General features: G+C 34.5%; 1 protein-coding gene across 1 annotated transcript; it reads left to right on the forward strand.

Annotated features, from left to right (window-relative positions):
- Positions 1-23226: 23226 nt before the first annotated feature.
- On the forward strand, positions 23227-24672 carry LOC127858688 (mucin-4-like). Its single transcript, XM_052395914.1, has 2 exons — positions 23227-23466; positions 23809-24672. Exons 1-2 carry the CDS (start codon positions 23227-23229, stop codon positions 24670-24672), a joined length of 1104 nt encoding a protein of 367 aa, XP_052251874.1.
- The last annotated feature ends 780 nt before the right edge of the window (positions 24673-25452 follow it).

Consider the following 25452-nt stretch of genomic DNA (forward strand, 5'->3'; position numbering starts at 1 on the left):
TTGAAGTTTTGTTGATAGTTGGTATTTTTGTAACGACATACATGTATTTTGTTCTTCTATTCAATTTTTGTCGTAGTGCAATTTAATTTTTATTGCTATTCAAAAACCATTTTAAGATATGCATCAATACAGAATAATAATTTGCATTTCTGAAGTATCTTGTCGAGTTAATTTTAAGCTATGATCACCATTTTAGAAATCGTACATTAATTATATACAAAAATAGTCAATAATCTCAGTTAGCTATGAAGTTAAGAATAACCATTTAATCCAGTTTAATTAAATAATACAATTGAAGTACGTATTTAAACAAATTCATACTTATGGATATAATATGTTGTTCACTTCAGACCAGAAATGTAGAAGCTGGGCATGACAATTTTGCGCCAGGTAGCATGGTTTCCAATGCAATTGTATCATTTCGCTCTTATTTGTCTAATTGGTTTGGTGGAAACGCAGCAAACGTGAGTTATTTCAACAACTTCATATCAGTTTTATAAATTGATAAATAATTCGGTACGATGTTTGTATGCTTTCATTAGTATATAAATAATACATGACCTATGCAACAAAAAATAAAACCAATTTTAAAATCGTATTTATAAAGAGACCGTAACCATAGAAAAATAAGACATATTATTAATGTGTTTATTTCATTCATGTTGAAGTCTATAATAGCTAAGCGAACACAATATATTGTAGTGCTTGTCTGTATGATACTGTTAATAATTATGGCGTCTTCAATATGAGGTCTCTGTTAAAATTGATTGAGTGTATGGTAACATATTCATACTTTAATTAAGACAAAATAAATTATTATAAACGAAAAGTCGACAAGTTAACACAAATTAGCACTAACTGTTATCGTTACTTTTCTGAACGTTCAAGCTGTTTCATTTTTAATGAACATTACCGCACTGATCAATTTTTTATTCGGCATGTTTATGGGGAATACAAAAATGTTGTTTATTTTGAAGATCAACAAAAAAATACAACTATTAAGCAAAAGTTCGAAATACTAAAAAAACTAATATTACAATGCGTGTTCTCCATCCTGCTACTTTTCAGGATAATGAACAATTCGAACAAATGGGAACAATATCGGACATCGAAGATAAAATTCACGACTTAGAGATAGAAAGTATCGGTGTTATGGAACATTTACATCAATCAAAACTCAACGTGATCAACAGTAAACAAGGACTGGCCAAACTTCGTTCTAAAAAAGGTGCATTTTAATACTACGCTTGTGTTGTATACTAAATTTGGTGAATATACTTACCATTTAATTATGGCTCACCCTTCACCGCGGAAAAAAACCTATTCGTTCGTACGTTCGTTAGCAGCGTCCCCCATTTTTCCCTCGCAATACACAATGAACTATTTATAGTTAACATATTGATTGGTCTTTATGAAGACAAAACCATATTAATTATGGGATCAGTAATTCAGTAGTGAAGGTTAACACTTATATAACCATTGTTTTTATATAAGAACAGCGGGTTTTGTCAGTTTGATGAGTATTTTCACGAATAGGTATCGTCCCGTATGCAAACTTTGAATAATGTTAAACAACAATAAAAACGTTTGACTCTTTTTTCCCCATACTTTTGAATGTATCAGGGTACTTCTGAATGCAATAAATACGTAAACATCAAATCACATGCCCTCTTACACATTATGGACACACGCAAACTTGTCCCACTCCGTTAACTTACTGACTGATGTCTTACTGGAGCATTTGACATAATTTAATTCGAGGGCATAGGTGTCTAGGAAACATCATGTGTACATTATTGCTATGTGTGAAACCCAGCAGGATTTGCAATAAATATGTCAAATGTCATATATTGTAAACCCTGCATATTTTTAAAGTGATTAGTATCAAATAACAACTCATATAACTTTTATATTGTTTTATCGATGGCAAATGCGATTTCACAAAAATTACTACACAACATAGACATCGAATAAACTATGTATTCGTGTAAATATATGTTTAGCAATGCTGAATACTTGAGCTTTTATTTCAATAGTATATTTCAATTTCAGAAAAACAGTTTGACTTAATGAATTTTAAACAAGCAAAAGATTTACTAGGGCAGGTCCAGCCGCACTTTAATAATATTTTGATGTTTTGGGAGAGCATGGTGCTAGAAATAATTGACCTTACACAAGAAATACAATCGTCAACACCGTTTAAATGTGAAGAAATAGAGGCGCGCTTTAAAGGATATGAACAGGTAAGATACGGTGAATTTGAAACTACAACAGTTCATTTGTGCTTCAAGCATCGATTTATTAATTTCATTAATTCGTATGTCGGTGCATATCATCAATTTGTTCATGACTACAGCCCTAAGAGCTACTGTTTATCTGTTGTTGTTGATGTCTTACACTCAAAGTGATTACTCGCCGTAAATGTGGAACTATTGTAAGGTTTTTATTTGTTTCATACAAAGTTTCAAATCGTTTAAATTTAAGTATATATACGTAACTCTTCTTTAAAAGGCGATGATGCATCAGTGAAATAATCGTATAGTTGAACACAATTTGTATATTTCGTCCATAGGAAATGAACATCTTTCTTGAAATATTTGGAGAATACGCCCACAACAGTAAAAAAGTACTCACTGAAATCTACCGGTTCATGTCAATGAGTCGTGAGGAGTTGTCAAAGGTCGATATCTTCAACCAGAACCAAAAGACGCTCGAGTGGGAATAAACATTTATTCAATATGAAGCATTTTCTTCAATCAAATATGAACGTATTGAATCTAGCTTAAAATGCACGTATATAGTCATCGCCTTCGTATTTTTTAATTTACGAACGTTAAATATTTATATTTACTTGTCTTATTATCAGTGTAATAATTGTTTTGTTGAACAACATTTGCATGTATGTTTCTCTGTGAAATATTGTCAGACTTTTCTAGTTTGTTAATCGATAAATGCATTGTTTGATTTTCAAATTAAATCTACAATGCAAATTTTGAAACTGGTCATTCAACAAAATAAGGTCATATAAATGTACTGGTATAATAAATACCTAATTTGATTTTAAGGTCCATGATCGTATGTCAGCTATGAACTATTAAGATGATTAAAAAATATTTACATCTGAAAAAAATGCGTTTTTAGAATCATTTTATTAATTCAAACAAATTGAGAAATTTTAAAGGAAATACTTCGGAAAGATATTATTTAAATTATTTCGGTTGGCAGACAGGGTCTATTAACATAACTAGCAAGAACATTACATTGATTACTCCTCTTAAAATCATCAGTTTACTTTCAATTATTTTTGCATGAATGTTTATTGGATTGATCTTAGCCAAAATCGCCTTGTTGGTTATGAGTTTTGGCAAAACAAGTCCGACATATTTCAGATGCATTGCAATATATTGCTAATTAGGGTGCAACTCCATTCCCACTCCTAACCTAACCAGCAGAGCGATTCAGGTACTCTTTTGAATTTCGTTAATGTTGATGTAAGTCATTTCGGCGATATATGAACTGTGATATTATATTTCACAATTATTGTTTGATCTTTTGTCACCAGCTTCTAAATTGTGGACATATTATACAAAATAGAATTCCATTTTGAAGAATGTTTTTACTTGTTTATATTCTTTGACCAATATGGAAATCTCGTTTAATATGAACAGTATATGAAGGATTTATATCGAGCTTATAACAATGCGTATTAGATAATAAATCGAATGGGATCACTAAAACAACATCTTTAACAATTTCTTATAAATTGTCCACCTTGTAATGATTGATTTCGCAACAAGTTCACCTTACAATATAGTTACACGCACCATTGAACATCACTAGTGTCACTATTTTAATTTTTAGTTGTAACTATTCACAATTTAATTCATAATTTGAGTGGAATTATAATAAATAATAGCTTATATATGTTTTGTACAATATATTAAAATCCAGTAACGAAATGCTCTTAAAAGTATAGATTGTTTTAACATTTTACGTGTTGTGAAGTCATTTGTGAAAATAAATTACAATGTATAGTTTATTAAAAAATGGGGCCCTATTAGGTTTAAGTATGCATAAACATCTGCCAAATGTAAAACATTCAAATACAGGACAAATGGGCGGTAACTTTTCAATGACATATAATACACGTCCAAATTTGCATTTCATTTTGTATGAGATTATAAATTGTATATTGCAAAACAACTTCTTTCAAATCATTAACACAATTGTTCATACCAATTTTCAAATAAATAATGATGAATAATAATTGTGCAATATCAATGTGTCTGAGTTAAATTATAGAGTGATAATATTCAGATACATCTATAATTTAAACAGTCCTTTCAAATAACTCAACTTCTACAGTTCTGTTCATACAACAGTGGTTAAATATCAATAAATATAAATAATAAATAAATAATAAATATAATATAAATAAACAACATTAAAAAGTAACAGCATTTACACAACCAGCAGAGCTTAATTTAAATATCTTCAAATTATATGGTGTTAGTATTTCAAATGTAGTATATTGAATTTCAATGTTAAAACAAGAAATTCCCTTCATTTATTGCCAAAATGGACAGATAACATGTTTAGTAGTTAACTTGTAAAAAAATGTCAATGTTATCAAATAAAAATAATTATTCTAATAACATTTGTAAATATATGACAATAAACTTATTTCTTCCTGATTAAAATATGTGTGTCTGTTTGTGAAATGAATTACTACATAACTACATACATAAACACGCATATTATTAGGTAAACATTGATTTCGATCGAAATTGCGAGAAGATGTTTTGTTTACTTTCGTTTTCAAGTTTACATCTACCGGTTTATAACATCAACATTGACTTAGTAAATGCACAGGCGACAACTAGGTTATTGTGTATTGTTTGGTAATGAAACCATTTATATCCTTTATACACTCCGAATCTATGCAAACACAAATATATTACGGTAAAATATACATGTTAATTTTATCTGGGCCATTTTATGTTGTTGTTTTTATAATTGAGTTTGCAAGTTGCTTACGTGCGTACGTCTTCTGCAAAAAACAATCATGTAAGTTCTACTAACAATTCTGAAAATCCAATCATTACGATAGAAGAACTAACGATATATATGACATCAAACATTAATCCCCAGATTTCGTAATAATTGTTATAGATTTATTATTAAACCATGTTTAATCTTCTGAAATAACATGATAATATCTTACTTTTCCCAAACTGTAATGTTCTCCAGAAAATATGCTTATGAAGTTAAGAATAACCATCTAATCCAGTTTAATCAAATAATACAATTGAAGTACGTATTTAAACAAATTCATACTTATGGATATAATATGTTGTTCACTTCAGACCAGAAATGTAGAAGCTGGGCATGACAATTTTGCGCCAGGTAGCATGGTTTCCAATGCAATTGTATCATTTCGCTCTTATTTGTCTAATTGGTTTGGTGGAAACGCAGCAAACGTGAGTTATTTCAACAACTTCATATCAGTTTTATAAATTGATAAATAATTCGGTACGATGTTTGTATGCTTTCATTAGTATATATATAATACATGACCTATGCAACAAAAAATAAAACCAATTTTAAAATCGTATTTATAAAGAGACCGTAACCATAGAAAAATAAGACATATTATTAATGTGTTTATTTCATTCATGTTGAAGTCTATAATAGCTAAGCGAACACAATATATTGTAGTGCTTGTCTGTATGATACTGTTAATAATTATGGCGTCTTCAATATGAGGTCTCTGTTAAAATTGATTGAGTGTATGGTAACATATTCATACTTTAATTAAGACAAAATAAAGATTTACAAACATGATATACACAAAACGGTCATAGGGGGAACTGTTTTAAGATAAACTTGCTGCTGTCGCTGTGTGTTTATAAAAATATTGAGCAATTTGTGTTAAAAACTGCTATTCTTTTTTTAAGTCAAGTGACCAAAGCCCAGCAATGGACCTATTGCCTAGCCCTAGTAACGGACAGAACGTGGAGGTTTGTGTAAAGACTCTCTTAGTTGCACATACTATTATTGCAAAGAGTCTGGAGATGGCCTACATTTCTGCAAAGTGTAACCGAGCAGCTGTTGGAGAGGTAGCAATCATTAACAAATTGCGTTAATTTTTATTTCTCAATGTATTTGTTATAAACAAAACCATATTAAAAGAGTTACATGTTTGATATCTTGAGTATAACAACACGCATTAATGTGTAATGATTTGATGCATTACAGGTTTGGCAGTTGGCTCATGCAGCTCGCTCAGATCAACTTCTTTCAAAGGAAATGATACAAACACTCGGTGTAACTGCAGACCACATTCTTAAAAGGATGATACCTTATTTGAAGCTAGCCATAGAAAAAAAGGTAAAGTGGAGAATTGTCAACACTTGGATTTACAAGAAAATAAAATGCACAATTGTTTGAAACTTGCTTTTGATTTCAATTCATCAAATGTAACGTCATTTTTGGCTTAGCTGACTATGATTCCTTTTTAGTTAATCTTATTGCTATCTTTGATTTACTAACACTAATTGCTTCATTTCTTTCAATATTGACTTTTACTTACAAGATCTGATTGTGATGTCCATTCATAAATTAAATAACAATTTTATTTCGAATCAAGCGATCAATGAATATCAATGACAATGTCTCCATTGTTATATGAGCTTTATTTGATCATAAAGTTCTTTGAATTATAAGGCCATATTGTCATTCCGTAGTGTAGAGATTTGTTTTAAAATGCACACATACAAATGGACAATTTATATTGTTTTCTTTAAATTAATAAGCGAAATACTATAGCAACATGATGGAACTTATTTTCCTTTATAGTGTACATTGTTTTCTAAATGAGTCTCCGAAGCGTTACCCTAAAGGCGAATCCTTTTTTTAATACCAAAGGCAACGCAGTGGTAATGTACATCGAATGCGCGTCCATGAATGAACCCGAGACTTACATATGGATATGTTTTAGATTTATAAACTTACTTTCGGATAGTGTTTTAAAACAGTTAATTCATAGTTAAGTATTGCACATACTTTCAATTTCTTGAGAAGACTATATACGATGTTTTATGTATAATTGTTCTAGTCCAAAATAGATTAAACACATCCTTCCCAATCATGATACGTATATGATATTTTCCGATTTGAAAAATCACAAAAACAATTGCATTTGATGAAGAGATTTACACAGTTATGTTTTGTGAATGTTTTGTTAATATTTACGTTTTATGTAATAGAAGCCTGAACTTCTCCGTAAAGTTATCGATACGACATTGAAGCGCATAAAAGAGATGGAACAAGCTGCTGAGAACACTAAGTCCAGGTAACTTTAATGTTTGCATAAACATATAAATCTAAATAATCCATCGATTAGTTGAATTTGTGTTTCCAATTCTTAAATCATTATTTGCGATTATATCTTATGAAATAGCCGCTAGTTATAGGTCTTATTTATAAAAAACGTATTTAATAAATTATTAAAAGCTATCAGAAACTATTTAGTTAACTAATTTACTTAATTCATGGCGACTGGGGCTAATATTGTGGTAATTGGTAACATCATGCCGATTAACAATGCATAATATGAAATGTGCATAGTAATACAGCGAATTATTATATGCTCCGTACGTGGCGTGACTAACCATGAAATGTATTCAAAACAAACTTCATCTTGATGTTTAGGTGTTCGCTTGCGCACAACTTAAGTTAGTACCACGCGTCCAAGCCAGTTCTCTCTTTACTACGATAAACCTAATAATTGCCGCATCTAACGCATCCGCGCGAGAAAGAGTTTTATAATTTATGCAAGAGGTTTGAGTTCTTCAACTTTTATCATTCACAAATGGAAACATTATGTCAATATCGTGTTAAATGGCATAAGTTTGGACGGGGCTTATATAGAAACAAATCAATTAAATGTTTGTATTATATGTGTCGCGGAAGAGAATGTTTATGAATGATTAAAATAGTCCACTTTCTGCTGCGTCTTAATGGCATAATTTTGCTCAGCACAGGTCATTCATAATCTGAGGCTATTAATAGATGCGGGAAAATAAAACTACTGCTACTATCACGCTACTGTTGCGTAACCTCGTACATAGTGCATGCTACTACAGCGAGGTAAAATTTGATATGTCTGGGAAACGTTCCTTTGATCTCAACAGATAGCGGCGCTCTTTTGTATTCGCTGGTTCTAAAAACGCAAAAGTAGAAGGTTAAGTTTGTTTATATTCACAGTTCTCAATTTATAAAACGTTGATCATGAGTTCATCAATAACTACAGGTATACAATAAACAATAACAACAAGAGATTTGTTTGTCAGAATCACAATGCCCCCTATTGCGCCGCATTAAGCCATATATTTGACCTTTGACATTGAAGGATGACCTTGACCTTTCACCACTCAAAACGTGCAGCTCCATGAGATACACATGCATGCCAAATATTAAGTTGCTATCTTCAATATTGCAAACGTTATCGCAAAACTTTAACCAATGTTAAAGTTTTGGGACAGAATGACAGAGTGACAGAGTGACAGAATGACAGACAGACAGGCCAAAAACAATATAAAAATGCTTTATAATCGCTAAAACCGAAGATAAAAACAACTAAATATAACAAGAAATATCTTTTTAAAAGGTAGTCGGCGTAAATACTGACATTGAAGTAAAGTTTGAAATTTACGTTTCTAAATAATTAAATTGAAAACAACAGTTTAACTATTGTGGTTTTTTCACGTTTTAGTCGCATATTCACCTCATGAAATGTGTGTTACCATTGTCAAACCACATTTGTTTAAGTAGAAATTATGCTACGATAGTGCACATCAAATGTGCCTTCACATGACTTATTATGAGTGTATTTCTTCACCATCGAAAGATATCGTATGTTAAAATTTTTATTTACAAGCTGTTTTCTATCGACGCATTTAAATCACATTTCATAGCCGCGTCATGCGAAAATGGATCTTATGCATTTCGGCCAGCGTATCTTAAGCCCAACCTGTGCATGTGCGCAGTCTGGTCAGCGGCGATGCTGTTCGCTATAAAATCGCTCAATGTGTTATGGTCTCATTATGTATCTCCTGACCAGACCGAGAGATAAACTGAGTGTGCTATTTATGTGATGGGCGCATATGAAATAAGACCCATTTCCGCATGACGAGGGTCATTAAAATCTTATTGCAAATGGAACATTTTAGGACAATGCTTTTCGATATAAAATTAAATTCAAAATAACAAACTGGTAAAAAAGGAAGCCTATCCAGGCGTTCAAGAACGATTTGCAGACGTGCTGACAGAGTACGGCAAACATTTTTGGTTGTGTAATTAAATGATTTTCCTTTTATCGTGATACTATACTATTTCAGTAGTGTTTGTATCCTTATCTTGAGAGCAAAACTGTGATTATCGATAGTCAATTATATTTTCCCCGGACGATTTAGTGAACGAGTACTGACCCTGACATTCTGCGAGATGGGTTTTAACGCGTATTTATAACTGGGCCATAATTTGTGTCGTTTGAACATACAGAGAGTAGTCCTTACACTGAACAGTGCTAAATCCTTTAAGCTTAACACAAACACAGTGATGAAGCCAAAGTTCAGAGGTTTTATCTCGAATCAGTCTTTGAAATATTTGAATATATTTATGCGTGTCTGCTGGCGTTATGTAAAAGTCATTTAAGGTGAAAAGCTGGGTGCTGTATACCCATGTTTTGGTCAGAGTTGTTGACACCGTGTGAACTGCAAGGGTAACAGGTAATGCATACACAACAAAGTACGGGTCAACAGGGCTGTCTTAATGACTTCCTAATTCGTGAGTATTTTTATTTATTTTGACCAATTATCTTATTGTATATTTTGAAGTGTCAAAAATAAAAAAAAATCATTATGAAATTATATAATTAGTGAGATAGCTATTCGATATTCTAAAAATATTCATTTCATATGATGGTGATTGCTTGCAAATTTTCTTTATGTTCAGTTCTCATTACCTTTTTCATCATACTTTCTATGCTTTTAGAACGTCAAAAAGAAACATGTTGTTGTTATTTTGTTAAAGTTATCTCTATAAAATTAATAGGAAGATAAAAAAGTGCACACACATCTCGACCCGTGCGTTAAGACACATTCTTTATAAAGAATGGCTTGTGTTCATTTTCAAGCTTGCGATTAATTTTGAAAAATGTGTTGCGTCTTATGTTATTCAATAGCGAACAACTTCAGTGCCTTCAGCGCTTTGATTTTAAATAAGTTACTTGTTTAACGCATGGGGTTACCGGCTTATAAGCATCACATGAAAACGTATTTAGACCGGATAAAATAAGCCGAATTTGATGATAAAACATACATGTGTAAATGAAATTTCATCAAATATAATAACAAATAAAAAATACAATATTACATTATTTTATTGCATTTCATTAAACTTATTGGTACCTTAACCTTCTCGAGATTCACGGAATTGGAAATTTCTTAACGGTAAAATGCATCATTCCAAAAATCCATTATTGTTGAAACGATTTCAGAGCTAAGCATCATCTCAGGAAGAAGCCGTTAAACATGGTGTTAACGACCTGTAAAACACATCTTCAGAGCACAGTTTTAATTTTGAATGAAATGAATCAAATGCTGTAGTCTTTATACCATATACATTAATAGCAACCATGACAAATTGGTATAAGCAGAACGATCATGTTGGTGTTGCTGATTCGACTAAACATTTTATCTGTATCGCGAGATATTTGTGGCAAATTTTGTTATTTAAACTTAACGTGAATATGTAAATTTGTGTCCTTTTTTTTCTTCTCCATCTGTCGTGAGGGTAGACATATTGCTAGTAAAATTACAAATGATATATGATGTTGACACCATATGTGACGCATGAATGCTTTTGATTTCGACTCGTTTTTAAACACCGGGTGGATCTCTGTGAATTTCTCAAAATATGTAGATGATCAAATAGACCGTTATTTTGGCTGCGACGAGTTTGGCAAAAGCGATGCTCTTTATTCGTTTTTCCACAATGGGGTATATAGTCCAAGAAAATTCCGTTTTTAAGTCCTATTTAACTACTTTTGGATCCCGATAAAAAGTTTACAGTTGACTGACGTTAATGGTTAGATTGTTACAAAATTAATATGGGCTGCGACAAGCTTTGGTAGAATTATCGCTTTTTTCTACAAAGGAATATATTTATCAACTTTTGCTGGTTTCAGCGCCTATTTAAGTGCTTGGATGATTTTCTCAAATTTGCTCAATATAATAACCTAACTTGATTTGTCGAGCTTATAATGTAATGTTCATCACTTATGTGCATATTTATCTGTTATTTAATTTATTAACTAATAACATACATTTAAATATGAAAAACACGTCGGTAGAGCTTGACTTTTCAAATAAAATACTCTTCTAAAAATCGTTCCTTTTGAATTAGCATGTATTGTGCTGGTGGTGCTTACCATATGATTCGACAGGCACAAACAGTTTCAAGATGGCATATTAGTTGTGGCTGGTCGTTTACAATCGCTATCCGATGCGTCATCTGAAGAGTCACAGATGTTAACCGAATCAATAGAACATAAAAATGAACTCCTGAAGCAAGCAGAATTAAATCAAGCTGAATCCAAACGCAAACAAGAACAATATATGGAAGAGATGATGAAACTGATTACAACCAATTCTAATGAGCTGACAAAGATAGGTGATTATAGTTTCAGAACTAAATGAATAGACAAAATAGTATAAGATAATAAGATAGTGCTAAACAACTCTCGAATGATCAGGCGTAATATATAAAACTATGCGAGTTTAGATTGAAACACCTTTTATTTATCGATAAACAACATAAATCATATATGATACCGCATTATTTGAAATTGTAAATACCTTTTTAAGTGTTCTTATTCCGAGATAAGTGATGTAACTTTGTTTTGGTTGTGTTTTTAAAAATGTATCTGAATAAAATATTAATTTTAAATATACATTTTAACATCAGCGAAAGAAGGACTAAACAATATCAAAACGGTAAAATGGCTGGATGCCATTTGTGGAATTGGAATTGCAGCGGTTGCCATTACCGCCGGCCCTTCAGTACTTCTTTTTGGGGCCAGTATAGCAGGAAATCTGGTTAACCGATTTTCCGTTGATAAACTCCTTGATAATCATGTATGTATAGAGTTGATGTCACATTCATGGCATGTATTGCTTTAAACGACTTAACGTTAAAACGCTCAATTTATACACACACTTTGAGATCGTGATATTGTACTTACTCTACTTTATTCAATTCCAAACGTGTGTAGAATAAAAATTTGTGAACACACTTTATTTAATTATCTGATTTATTGTTTAGACAAAGCGGATGATCACATTCCAAAAACACATTCATGAAACGGAACAAAAGAAGCGTTTAGAAATTGAAAAAGCCACTGAATTGGTGTGCAAGGGCAGAATTGAAACTGCAAATCTTAAGACGGAAATAAGAAAATTGGAACAGGACAAAGGTATGATCACATATAGTCGATACATTGTTTCAATTTGTTATAACATATTGTAATACAACAATGCATTATATTACTCAATATGGTTACAAAACAGTTTTGTGTATAATATGTTGATTTATTTGAACGACTTATTATCTGATATACAATAATGGACAAGCCAATAAGCGCATCCAATGCTACTCTGCCGACTGTGTAAGAGAGCGCTATCGTGATTTAACCTTACACTTACTTCGTGAAATGTTATATGTTAACATCGTTTTCTTGAGAAATTCGTAAGAGATTAAATTAAAGCAATTTGATGCATTTTCGAATGTTGGACTTATTATTGAAACGCGTTTAACGTCAACATCTTGTAGAATATATTGTTGTTTGGTGAATTGCACTATCTGACTATATTGCGGATTTAGTGGTTTTTTTTCACTTATACCTACTCCGTTCCTATTATAACATTTATGTATTAATTCCCTTAGTGTAAGGATTAGTGTTGCCAGTGCACATGTACTTTTGTAACGATTTACTTTACAGTGATGTTGCATTCCGTTTTTGTTTCAAACCGCTTTGAAGAAAATGCTGAATTCTTAACCACAATGTACTAATTGCTGAACGCCTAATGCTTAAACAAAATTATTGAGAAACTTTTCACTGAATTGGAGCTCTTGTTAAGATGATCAATGCCTTTTATAAACTGTCGCAATGTTTGATTGCATGTAATATATATGTTTTGCGGCATATTGCTCAATCCGACTTCGTATGTGTTTTCTATACTTACAATTGAACGGTAAATTATAGTGAATTATTACATGATTTAAAGAAAATTCGAAAGTACGCCATGTGCTATAAAGGTAATACCATTCATACAAAGCGGCGTGGCGAAGTTGCGTATCCGTTAGCCTGTGTGCACATGAAAAATCCTTTTCCATGTACGAGACGGCCCCATGCTGAAACATTTTTCGAAACCATTGATAACATATAAGCAATGAGATGGGTGCAGCTCTGACCACTTAATTGTATAAGACTGTATTATATTTTTACAATTCGTGTCTAATATTGCCGTTTGTACAGAGGTGGGCTTTATAAACATACGTATAGTTTTCTAAGCCTGATCGTCTATGTCTATGTTAATATCATCACAAGTCACAATGGCGTCCAAACGCATTGAAATTATATCACAACATTCCCTGATTTAGTTGTCGCTGTTAGCGCATAAAATAGAAGCGTCAGACTGGATGTGATTTTAATGATGTTGCTATGGCTAGTCATACAATGCTAGTTGATTTATAAAAAATATAAATTGAATAGCAAATAAAAGCATGCTTGGTGTATTGAAATTTTGAATGAACAGTAAAAGTGGGATAAAGCATTAAACAATTTGCTAATAAAAAAGACGATATGTTGTTCACGAAAATGCGATTACAGTCGAACTGAAAAGAATATTTGAACACGTATTAACAAAATTGTGATGGATTAAATAAACAAGTAAAGAATCAATATCCCATTAGTTACATGATATCAACCTTTTTGAAACTTATAAATCTTAATATTAAAGAAAACTGACTCGGACAAATCGTCGTCATTAAAAATCAAATAAAATACAATGCTGAATATTGGCACACGCGTCTGATTCAGTATAATAGTTTCACTTGGCACAACTTCTGATTAGATAAAAATTAATTATTATAATTATTATTTAATTATCTTAATCATCATATGTATAGTATTTGTATCGAATGTATTATATTATAGCATGTGTTGACGCTAGTAGAAACATAGTCGGAACAGTCGACCATGTAAGCAAATTAGATGCTTATTTCATGAAGATGAGGGAGTTCTGGAGCGCATTGAATTCCACGTACAGTGTGATCAAATTAAGCCTTGAAGATGACCCTGCCTTCATGGACATAGACGACGATTTGATAGATAAGGCGATGGACGGAATTAATGACGCTATGAAGGTAATAAGAATCATTTATAAACGATTAAACAAATGTCCAAAACTAATGTTTTGAAATGTTCATATATTCTTAACAGACAAACGTGAACATAATCGTTGCATTTTTGTAGCAGTGGCAGCTTCTAAGTGACTTTTGTCAAAGGTATCAAGACGAATGCCCGTGTCTTGTTTCCGACGACTATGCATTTTTGTCCAAGAACCTTGATTCGATGACCGCAGTGGCGATAGAAGAAAGAAAAAAAGAATTGATGTCGATGCTTGAACCGAAGCACATCGAAGGGAGCTATGATTAATGTGTATGGTTCTACAACCTAAATGCGATGATATTGACAAAAGAAAACATGTCAAACTAAGGGCACCTTACATTTTAACAACAAAACAGCTACGAATAATTCGTGTCTAATTCATGTTTTATGTGCTTCATTTCATTGCGTGCACTACAAGTAATTCATTAGTATATTGTGTCTAATGGTTGCCCTTCAAAACAAACAGGCTGTTTTATTTGATAGTTTATTTGTAGTGGTTGCTTTATAATTCAACGTAGTAGCGGTTCCAATATGGTATATGTTTAATTATTTAATGGAATGAAAATGTACTTTCTAAGAATAATCATTTATAAATATGCGGCGGCCACCAAGTTGCCACATAATTTCACTTCCTTTGACTTCACATATAGGTATGCTGGCATTCACAGCCATGTTTACAAACGCTATACATTTGTAACATATAGCCGTCAGAATAAAATATTGCATCGCTATGTCATTGGATCTTTTTTGACTGGTCAACTCTATGGTCGCAAATGTTGGATCGATGCAGACTAAGACATTGAAACCGAGAATGTGTGGTGTCATAAGGGCACCGTTGAGATAATGCCTTGATGTATGTTATTGTTATGATGCTGTATTTTTTAACCGCGTAGCCGTCAAACCGAGGTTTTATCAAAAGCAAATATAATTTAAAGGAAATGTGTCACCAATACACCCGAATGAAAAAAAATCTAACTAGGCAAATGCGATTGTAAGAGAAATATTGGCTCCCCTCTTTAAAATGAAGGGAAACCATTTGTAATTCAGACATTTGTCTTTTTTTCCCTTACTTTATTAAGGGCATATTTGAGTTACCTTTTTTAATTACCTATGTTGTGCCGGTAGAGTGGCCCCAAAACAAATTAATTCACAGGATACTTGGAACACTCTTCCGGATAAAATGAAAATTATTGATGATCCACTATCTACATTTTGCCAACAAAGTATGGGAACTTTAGAACATGTATTCTGTGAATGTCAAATATGTAAAGAAATAATTTATGAAAGGTTACCGGGACAATCTTTTCCTTCATTAATATGACACTTTTTCTACTTGGATATGCAATAAAGTCTGCTAGAGCCATACATACTGTTCTTTTGTTTATAAGCTATACATATACAGGTGTTAAATGAAGTAACTCAATCTAAGAATAACAGAAGCCAGGAACTAAATAAAGTATATATATGATAACATAAGAAAACTATCGAATGCAGAAAATAATTTCGATTCCTTTGACAAGGAATGTGAATTTGTATATGCTTTGTCTAGCAACCTAAGAAGTAACATGTGATGATTGTTGTAGTATTTGTTACAACGTTTAGCTATTTATAGCGTACCTATACTTAAAACAATAATGCAGGACCTATACGTCATAAAATATACTTATATGCGCCTTTGTGTTGTTTCCTTATGCCTTGTCCATCTGTTATAATAATGTATACGTACTTTGTTGCCTGAACATAATGGAAAATGTCTACTTTTTCATCTTTTTTCTTATATTGTCCTTAAATTGAATGCTTTTGTGTTATACTTAAAAGTGTTTACCTGATTCAAGGATGTACCAATTTCTGTATTTTAAAAGTGTGCCTTAATTGCATTTTACACTGTGTATGCTAACTTTAGATGTGTTGCATATTTTTTTCTCTATTGGCAATTTATAGTAATATTTTGCATACTTTATATGTTTGCAATCTTGAAATAAAATGTGTTGAAAAAATATTTGTAACGCTTTAGAAGTCACATATTTAATACGCTCTTCATAAAACTTGATCAGAAATGTTATTATTTTGATATCTTGCCCGAGTTTGAAATTATTTCCGGTCCGTTGAAAGACATGGTCGCCAGGGGGTCGGGGCAGTTTTATGTAGCAAGAATATAGTAAAATATGGTCGACATTCTAAAAGGCATATTTATAGTCCAATCGTTAGCAAACATGGTCAAACGATTCGTTTTAATGACATCTCGGTTGACTTTGAAAAAATTCGGTTCATAAAAATCATGATCGCCAGGGACGTTGTAGTTTCCCTTATATGGCTATAGTTAACACTCACAAGCATACTGATATACATATCTCTGTGACTTCTTGGACAGACAAGTTCCGTATGGCATGAATCTGGCGGCATTCTGTGGGACTGAGTGACTGGCTGCTAAAAAGCACATCGACCACATGTTTTCAAATATCTTCAAAACTCCATAAGTAATATATAAAGTGGATATCATGACACATAGTACATATAGTACCTTTAAAAATTAACAAAAAGCCTAGATTTACAGACTGTGTTCAATTTACTGGTACATTAGTATGTATAAAATGGTGATACGATGTTTTCTAATCACAAAGTTTTGATTATTAAAAATTGATAGAGCATTTGCTTGTATGCACACTATTTGATGTTCGAAAATCGACTAGTAAAATTGCCATAATTTTCTGATCAATGATTCAGTGAAAAATGTCATACTTCTATACCCCTGCTCGACTTCAAATGATACGATCGTAATTGAATTCAATGATTTCTTACCTAGTTCTAAAATATTGATTTGTTAATCAGTTGAAGAGGAAGACATTAATTCGTCCTAATGTCTGGCTAATTGATTTTACCTTGATGGTTTGATTTCAAGACTGAGACTTTTTAGTTTGACTCCCAGGTGATTTTACCCAGTTATACACAAGACATTTTCAAAGTCATTAGGACTTTTATTATGAATGCACGCTGAATTAAATTATTAAAGCAGATATTGATTGAACTGGTCTGTTAAATTTAAGCCTGTTTTGTTAATACAAACATCACAACACTTTCTTGCATTACTGTAAAATGACCTTTATCTTTTTGATTTGGGCTAAATTGGTATATATATAAAAAAGTTATAATGTACTATAAATATCGTGCAAAAATGTCTAGGTGAATTATTTATCTATTACAACTAATATTCACAAATACGTAATGGAAGGTCCGGCATTTTAATATTTTATAAGCATTTTAAACTTTGTGAATGCACCAGTTCAGTATTTATTAAAACTAACTTAAAAATTAATGAGATCATTAGGCAAAGTATAACATCATACCATCTACATAATAATGCTAAATTCATTAGCTTAAAAGAAGAAAAGTAATGGTAGGAACATTTTGGAAAGTCAATTAAATGGTTTTTAAACACTAGGAGTGAATGACCTTAAGCTTTAATGATTAAATCAATTTTTTATTACGTCAAAATAATGAATGTCTGAGTTAGATTGTTTCTGTATATCTAAGTGAAATGTTATATTGTAAACATGTTAAAACTCTACAAAATAAACCATTATAATGATATCTAAGACAACGTTTTAAGACAGTTTGAGAGGAACATTTTAATTAAAAAAAAATCCATGCAGATGATTTGTTTGAGTCAGAAATTAGAAAATTATACTAAAACACCTCTTGAAATGCATATTAAGAAATTTACTTAACAAACAGTATTAAGTTAAAATCTCACAATGAACGACAAAGTAATGGCCCGGACAAGCATTTGACCTTTGAACTCCAAGTGTGACCTTGACCTTGGAGATATCGACGTAATTCTTTCGCGCGATGCACCGTCCTATGATGGTGAACAAATGTACCAAGTCATTTAAAAATCTAACAATAAATGACAAAATTTCGGGACAGACAGACAGACTGACAGACCGACCGACAGACAGACCGACAAAGTGACTCCTATATAGCCCCCATTACCAATGCTAATGGGGGTATTACAAATATTGATACCTTACAAGTTAAATCTACCAGTTATCGAAACTTGAGTTGTTAACATATGGGTTTAAAATGTTAAATTGGCAATGTATAGAGACTATTGTCAATTTTTCATTTCAGGTGTGCATGTATCGATTGTACCGGGTGTTATAAAGTGTTCAATAATTAATTCGTCTATACTTTAGATCAAATATGGATAAAGAAGTCGCGCTGACTTTATGTTTGCTCTGTGTTTTTTAAATACTGGCCGCTAAGTGCAGTTCTTTGTGAAACATGTGTTGTTTTTTTCATTGCTTGCTCAGCATTTTCGATCGCATTTTTCAGATATGTGTGGCTTATGACACACGATTGGTTTATTGACTGAGTCTATAGATAGATTCATAAATATTAAATAAAAAACAGTGCAGTCATAAATGATATCTCACAAGGTATTACATGCATAGTTATTGTGAACCCTTTTATGGTCTAGTGACACCATGCTCTGAACACGTTTCTAGGTTCACCTGAGCACAATGTGTCAGTGGTTAGCTTTTGTGATATGTTTTTGTCCGTCGTAGCTTTTCGTCGTGCGTGGTCAACATTTGCTTGTTAACAATCTAGAGGCGAATGTTCCGATCTATATGAAACGAGGTCCGAACATTTTACCCAATTATATCTTGGCCAAGGTAAAAAAATAGGTCACTATATCAAATTTGAGAAAAAAACATTTATAGTCTAATCCTCATGAAACTTGGTCAAACGATTGGTTGTTATTATATTTTGATTGCACGTTGAAAATGGTTTCGGTTCCTTAAAAACATGACCGCCAAGGGCATTGTAGTTTTCTTGAAACAGCTTAAGTAGAACCATTTTAGCACTCTATAAGCCACAGTTATAGTCCAATATTATGTAGCGTCGTAAGAACTTTTTTTCTAATGATATCTTTACTGACGTTAAAAATTGTTGCGGTTTGTTGAAAAAACATGGCCACCAGAAGGCGAACAATTTTCCTTATAGTTTAACATTCGTTTCACTCTATATGTCACATTTATAGCACAATCTTCATGACCAGAATATTTGTTCTACTTATATCTCGGCCGAGTTCGAGAATGGTTGAAGCCCGTTGAAAACCAAAGCCACCAGTGAGCGGAACAGTTTCCCTGAAATGGCTGTAATTTAACATTCGTTCAAAATGTATATATTAACATTTTTAGTTCAATCATCATGAGACTTGCTCAGAACATAAGTCTTTATGACATTTATGCCGAGATCAAAAATGATTACAGTCAGGGTTCGATGCATTTCTTTAAATGGCTTTATTGAAATCCAGGTAACTCTCTTGAAGTCAAATGCTTGCTTGGAAACTTTGTTCTTATGATGTTTTAATTGAATTCGAAAAGTTACCTTTAGAAGCAGGTGGAAAGTGCTTCTTTCTAATGTTAATTACATCCATTACATAAAAACTGTGCTAGTGTGAAATTAAAGTTGTGTTGTTGATGATGATGGTTCAACACGATGATGATATCATGACGAGGGCGATGATGATGTTCAAATTGGTAATGGCTATAGAAATATGAACAACAACCCACATTTGAAAATATTTTTAATTACTCTTATTTTATATTGACATTATTTCCAATTATTATATAATTATTTTTCATAACATAATACAGATAAATCCAGTAAAACATGAAGAACTGTTTAAAATTAATCGTATTTTACCTTACATCCAATATTCATGGTATGCTAGCTGTAATTGTAATAATTATATTCTGTTTATATTTAAATACGTCACAAGTTACATATTGAGCCTTTTTTGCAGAAGATGCACCCAGCTAAACTGGATTACTGAGGTACCTCCCCCACTAAATTAGTCTAAGGTTTAAATATGTAAATTAACACTACGTGTTGGAAGTTCAATTGTATTCTGTTTATATTTAAATACGTCACAAGATACATATTGAGCCTTTTCGCAGAAGATGCACCCAGCTAAACTGGATTACTGAGTAACCTCCCACACTAAATTAGTCTAAGGTTTAAATATGTACATAAACACTACGTGTTGGAAGTTAAATTATCTAAAGTCTATCATAATAATATGCATATAGCTATACAACCGACTGTTTGTCAGTTCTAAGGTCAGGTACCAGTTATTTTAAATAGAACACAATTTAACATTACCATAAAACTTGTTCTTCATATTGTTTTTTATGTCATCTCTTTCTTCGTTTATCTGTATGTCCGTGTGTCCATTAAAACTGAAATACTTTGAAAAGTGCATTATCTGTGAGTACCAAACTAGGTTAAAATTAAAAGTAATGGCATGATTACATGTTATCATAATCCTGTTTTTTTTATTTACCCAGTTATTATAGACCATAATGATAATTACACTGATGTCGAATCAGATTAGTTAGAAGCTAAACTGCATCTTATTAGTGTTCAAAGGATCGTGAAACAAGGTATTATGTGTTATAAATCCTATACGCTTCAGAGCAAAAATTCCTACAGGAAGACACGTTTTTTTTAAATTACAGACAAATTGCACAGACATGTTATGTTGACGACTTTCTACCATTTTCATGTTCATTTTGATTTGTTTAAAACCATGGTCACCAGGAGTCGGGTTTAGATCATTGAGTGTTATCAGAAATGTAACCATCATGAAGTCCTAAGATATTGAGCTCCAGGCAAACAAATTATTCTCATATCATCTTTATTGTAAGGATAAAATTGTACATAATATAATAATGGTTGACTTTTGTAATAGATCACTCATTTGTCTTCTTTTGTACTGTGTGTTTTCTAAATGGTTTTTGGTAAATTCGGGGATAACTCATGGAAACATTTTGTTTTGAATTAGCTTTAAAACTTAAGCAAGTCGATTGGTTTACAGGTTCCAAAATGGTGCCTCATTACGGCCCCTCTAATCTATGACCAGACTTATGACATCACTCTTATCATTCGGCCTCAACAATCATGGTAACCAAATGTAGAGTGACTGTACAGCTGTTCATCGACATAATTTTTTCTGAGTCTCGTAATTTCGCTTTTTCGAATAATTTGGCACTTTCTTACTGTAAGCTTTTGTTGAAATTAATTCTGAATGCTTAAAACTTCACTGTATTGTGGGTTAAAACGGCTGCAGCCTTTTGATGGCCTAAATGCGACAAAAAGTCAAGGAAAATATTACATTTTTATACTTCATATTAATGTAATCATGTCATTTACTGTAAAGTTACCAATAACGTTATTACCGTGGCACGTACGAACTCTACCATCTACCCGTGCAGCCACTCTATCATCCACCATTACAGCCACTCTACCATCCATCCGTGCAGCCCCTCTACCATCCATCCATGCAGCCACTCTACCATCTATCCGGGCAGCCAATCTACCAATCATCCATGCAGCTTCTCTGCCAAGTTTCCGTGCAGCCATCCAGCCATCTATACGTGCATCCACTCTACCAATCATCATTGCAGCCACGCTAAAATCCATCCGTACAGACTCTCTACCATCCATCCGTGTAGCCACTCTTCCATGCATGCATGCAGCCACTCTACCATTTATCCGTGCAGCCACCCTGTCATCTATCTGTGCAGCCACCCTACCATCTATCTGTGCAGCCACTCTACCATCTATCTGTGCAGCCACTCTATCATCTACCCGTACAGCCACTATACCATCCATCCGTGCAGCCTCTCTACCATTCATCAATACAGCCATTCATTCTACCATCGATCCGTACAGCCTATCTACCATCCATCCGGAAAGCCACTCTACCATCTATCCGTGCACCCATTCTACCATCTATCCCTGCAGCCACGCTACCATCCATCCATGCTCCCACTCTACCATCGATCCATGCACGCACTCGACCATCGGTCAATGCAGCCACACTACCTTCTATCCGCGCACCCTCTCTACCATCGATCCAAGCATCCATACTACGATCCTTCCGTGCAGCCACTCTACCATCAATCCGTACAGACACTCTACCAATCATCCGTGCAGCCTCCCTACCATATATACATGCAGCCAGGCTACCATCCATCCTCGCAGCCACTCAACCATCGATCAACGCAGCCACACTACAATCCATCCATGCACCCCCTCTATCATCGATCCATGCAGCCACACTACTGTCTATCAATGCACCCACTCTATCATCTATTTATGCAGCCACTCTACCATCCATCCGTTCAGCCACTCTACCATCGATACATACAACCACACAATCATCAATCCATGCAGCCTTTCTACCTTCCATCCGTACAGGCACTCTATCTTTCAACCATGCAGCCACACTACAATCCATATGTTAAGCCACTTTACCATCCATCCATGCAGCCACTCTACCAATCATACCTGAAGCCTCTCTACCTTCCATCCGTACAGGCACTCTATCTTTCAACCATGCAGCCACACTACAATCCATATGTTAAGCCACTCTATCATCCATCCACGCAGTCACTCTACCATCCACTCATGAAGCCATCATACCATCCATCCGTGCAGCCCTCCTACCATACATCCATGCAGCCACTCCATCGTCGCAGCCACTCTACCATCCATCCATGCAGCCCCTCTACCATCCATCCATGCAGCCTCTCTACCATCCACTCATGCAGCCACTCTACCATCCATCCATGCAGCCTCTCTACCATCCATCCATGCAGCCCCTCTACCATCCATCCATGCAGCCTTTCTACCATCCATCCATGCAGCCCCTCAACCATCCATCCATGCAGCCACATTACCATCCATCCATGCAGCCCCTCTACCATCTATCCATGCAGCCACTTTACCATCTATCCATGCAGCTCCTCTACCATCCATCCATGCAGCCACAGTACCATCCATCAATACAGCCTATCTACCATCCATCCACGCAGCCACTCTACCATCCATCCATGCAGCCTCTCTACCATCCATCCACGCAGCCACTCTACCATCCATCCGTGCAGCCACTCTACTATCAATCCATGCAGCCACTCTACCATCCATCCATGCAGCCACTTTACCATCCATTCATGCAGCCTCTCTTCCATCCATCCATGCAGCCACTCTACCATCCATCCGTGCAGCCTCTCTACCATCCATCCATGCAGCCCCTCTACCATCCATCCATGCAGCCACTCTACCATCCATCCATGCAGCCTCTCTTCCATCCATCCGTAATGCCAGTCTAAAAATCATGTGTGCAGCCTCTATACAAATCATCCATGCAGCAACGCTACCATCCCTCCGTACAGCAGCTCAACCATCCATCTCTGCAACAACTCTATCATCCATCCATGTAGCCACGCTACCATGCATCCGTGCAGCTACTCTATCATCCATCGTACAGCAGCTCTACCTTCCATCCATGCAGCCTCCCTACCTTCCATCCGTGCTGCCACTCTACCATCAATCCGTGCAGCCACGCTACCTTCCATCCGTACAGCCACTCTACGATAGTCCGTACAGCCACTCTAACATCCATCCATGCAACCACGCTACTATCCACCCATGCAGCCTCTCTACTAACCATCCGTACAACCACTCTACCATATATCAATGCAGCCACTCTAACTTTCATATGTGCAGCCACTCTTCCTTCCATCCGTGTAGCCACTCAACCAATCATCCATGCAGCCACGCTTTCATCCATTCGTATAGCCTCTCCAACATCCATTCATGCAGCCGCTGTACCAACCATCCCTGCAGCAACTCTATTATCCATCCATGCAGCCACGCTACCATGCATCCGTGCACCTACTCTATCATCCATCGGTACAGCCACTCTACCTTCCATCCGTACAGCCACTATACCAATCATTCATGCAGCCACGCGACCATGCATCCGTGCACCCACTCTACCATCCATCCATGCAGTCTCTCTACCTTCCATCCGTGCTGCAACTCTACCATCCATCCGTGCAGTCACGCTTCTTTCCATCCGTACAGCCACTCTACCATACATCCGTACAGCCACTCTAAAATCCATCCATGCAACCAAGCTACCAGATCCACCCATGCAGCCTCTCTACTATCCATCCGTACAGCCACTATACCATATATCAATGCAGCCACTCTCACTTTCATATGTGCAGCCACTCTTCCTTCCATCCGTGCAGCCACTCAACCAATCATCCATGCAGCCACGCTATCATCCATCCGTATAGTCTCTCTAACATCCATTCATGAAGCCGCTGTACCAACCATCCCTGCAGCCACTCTACCATCCATCTATGCAGCCACCCTACCATCTATCCGTTCAGCAACCCTACCATCGATCCATGCAGCCTGTCTACCAACCATCTGTGCAGCCTCTCTAACTTCCATCCGTGCAGCCTTTCTAACATTCATCCGTGCAGCCGTTGTACAATCGATCCGTGCAGCCTCCATACCATCCATCCGTGCAGCCACTCTACCATCCACCCTTGCAGCCTCTCTACAATCAATCCGTGCAGCCTCTCTACCAACCATCCGGGCAGCCCCTCTACCTACCATCCGTACAGCCACCTTACCATCCATCCGTGCATCTTTTCTACCATCCATCCGTGCTGTTATATGTACAGAAATGTGGTTGAAACTTCATTTTTTAAAGCATATGTTGTTGAATCTTTTATACACAGAGTTGCTTGATAAATTTAATAGTAATATACTTAAAATTGTTTCGCAGATCTTAGTTTAAAAAACTTATCAAGAATGATCAAAGTATTTATTTATTCTTCATAGTAGCGAATAGATCAGCATGTCGACATGTTAACACATTTCTATGATCATCTCTGTTGTAATAAATCAGAACGACACAGACCAAACATGCCTAGTTGAGAAGGTTAAAGCTATTTAAGGGTAATTTAAACCCATTGGAAAAGAACTATGCATGTGGTTTCGCAATTATGACAAGTACAAAACTTTGTAATTGTTATAAGGTTTGAAATAGTTGACAACCGTGACAA

This window comes from Dreissena polymorpha, chromosome 14 (assembly GCF_020536995.1).
Source record: "Dreissena polymorpha isolate Duluth1 chromosome 14, UMN_Dpol_1.0, whole genome shotgun sequence".
Classification (NCBI taxonomy): Eukaryota; Metazoa; Mollusca; class Bivalvia; order Myida; family Dreissenidae; genus Dreissena; species Dreissena polymorpha.

What these genes read in the sequence shown, in the direction of transcription:
- LOC127858688 (XM_052395914.1), top strand. Translation starts at nt 23,227, where the DNA reads ATGCAGCCCCTCAACCATCCATCCATGCAGCCACATTACCATCCATCC. An exon ending in AGCCACTCTACCATCCATCC is followed by an intron (nt 23,467 to 23,808) that starts GTGCAGCCACTC and finishes CCATCCATGTAG; the next exon opens with CCACGCTACCATGCATCCGT.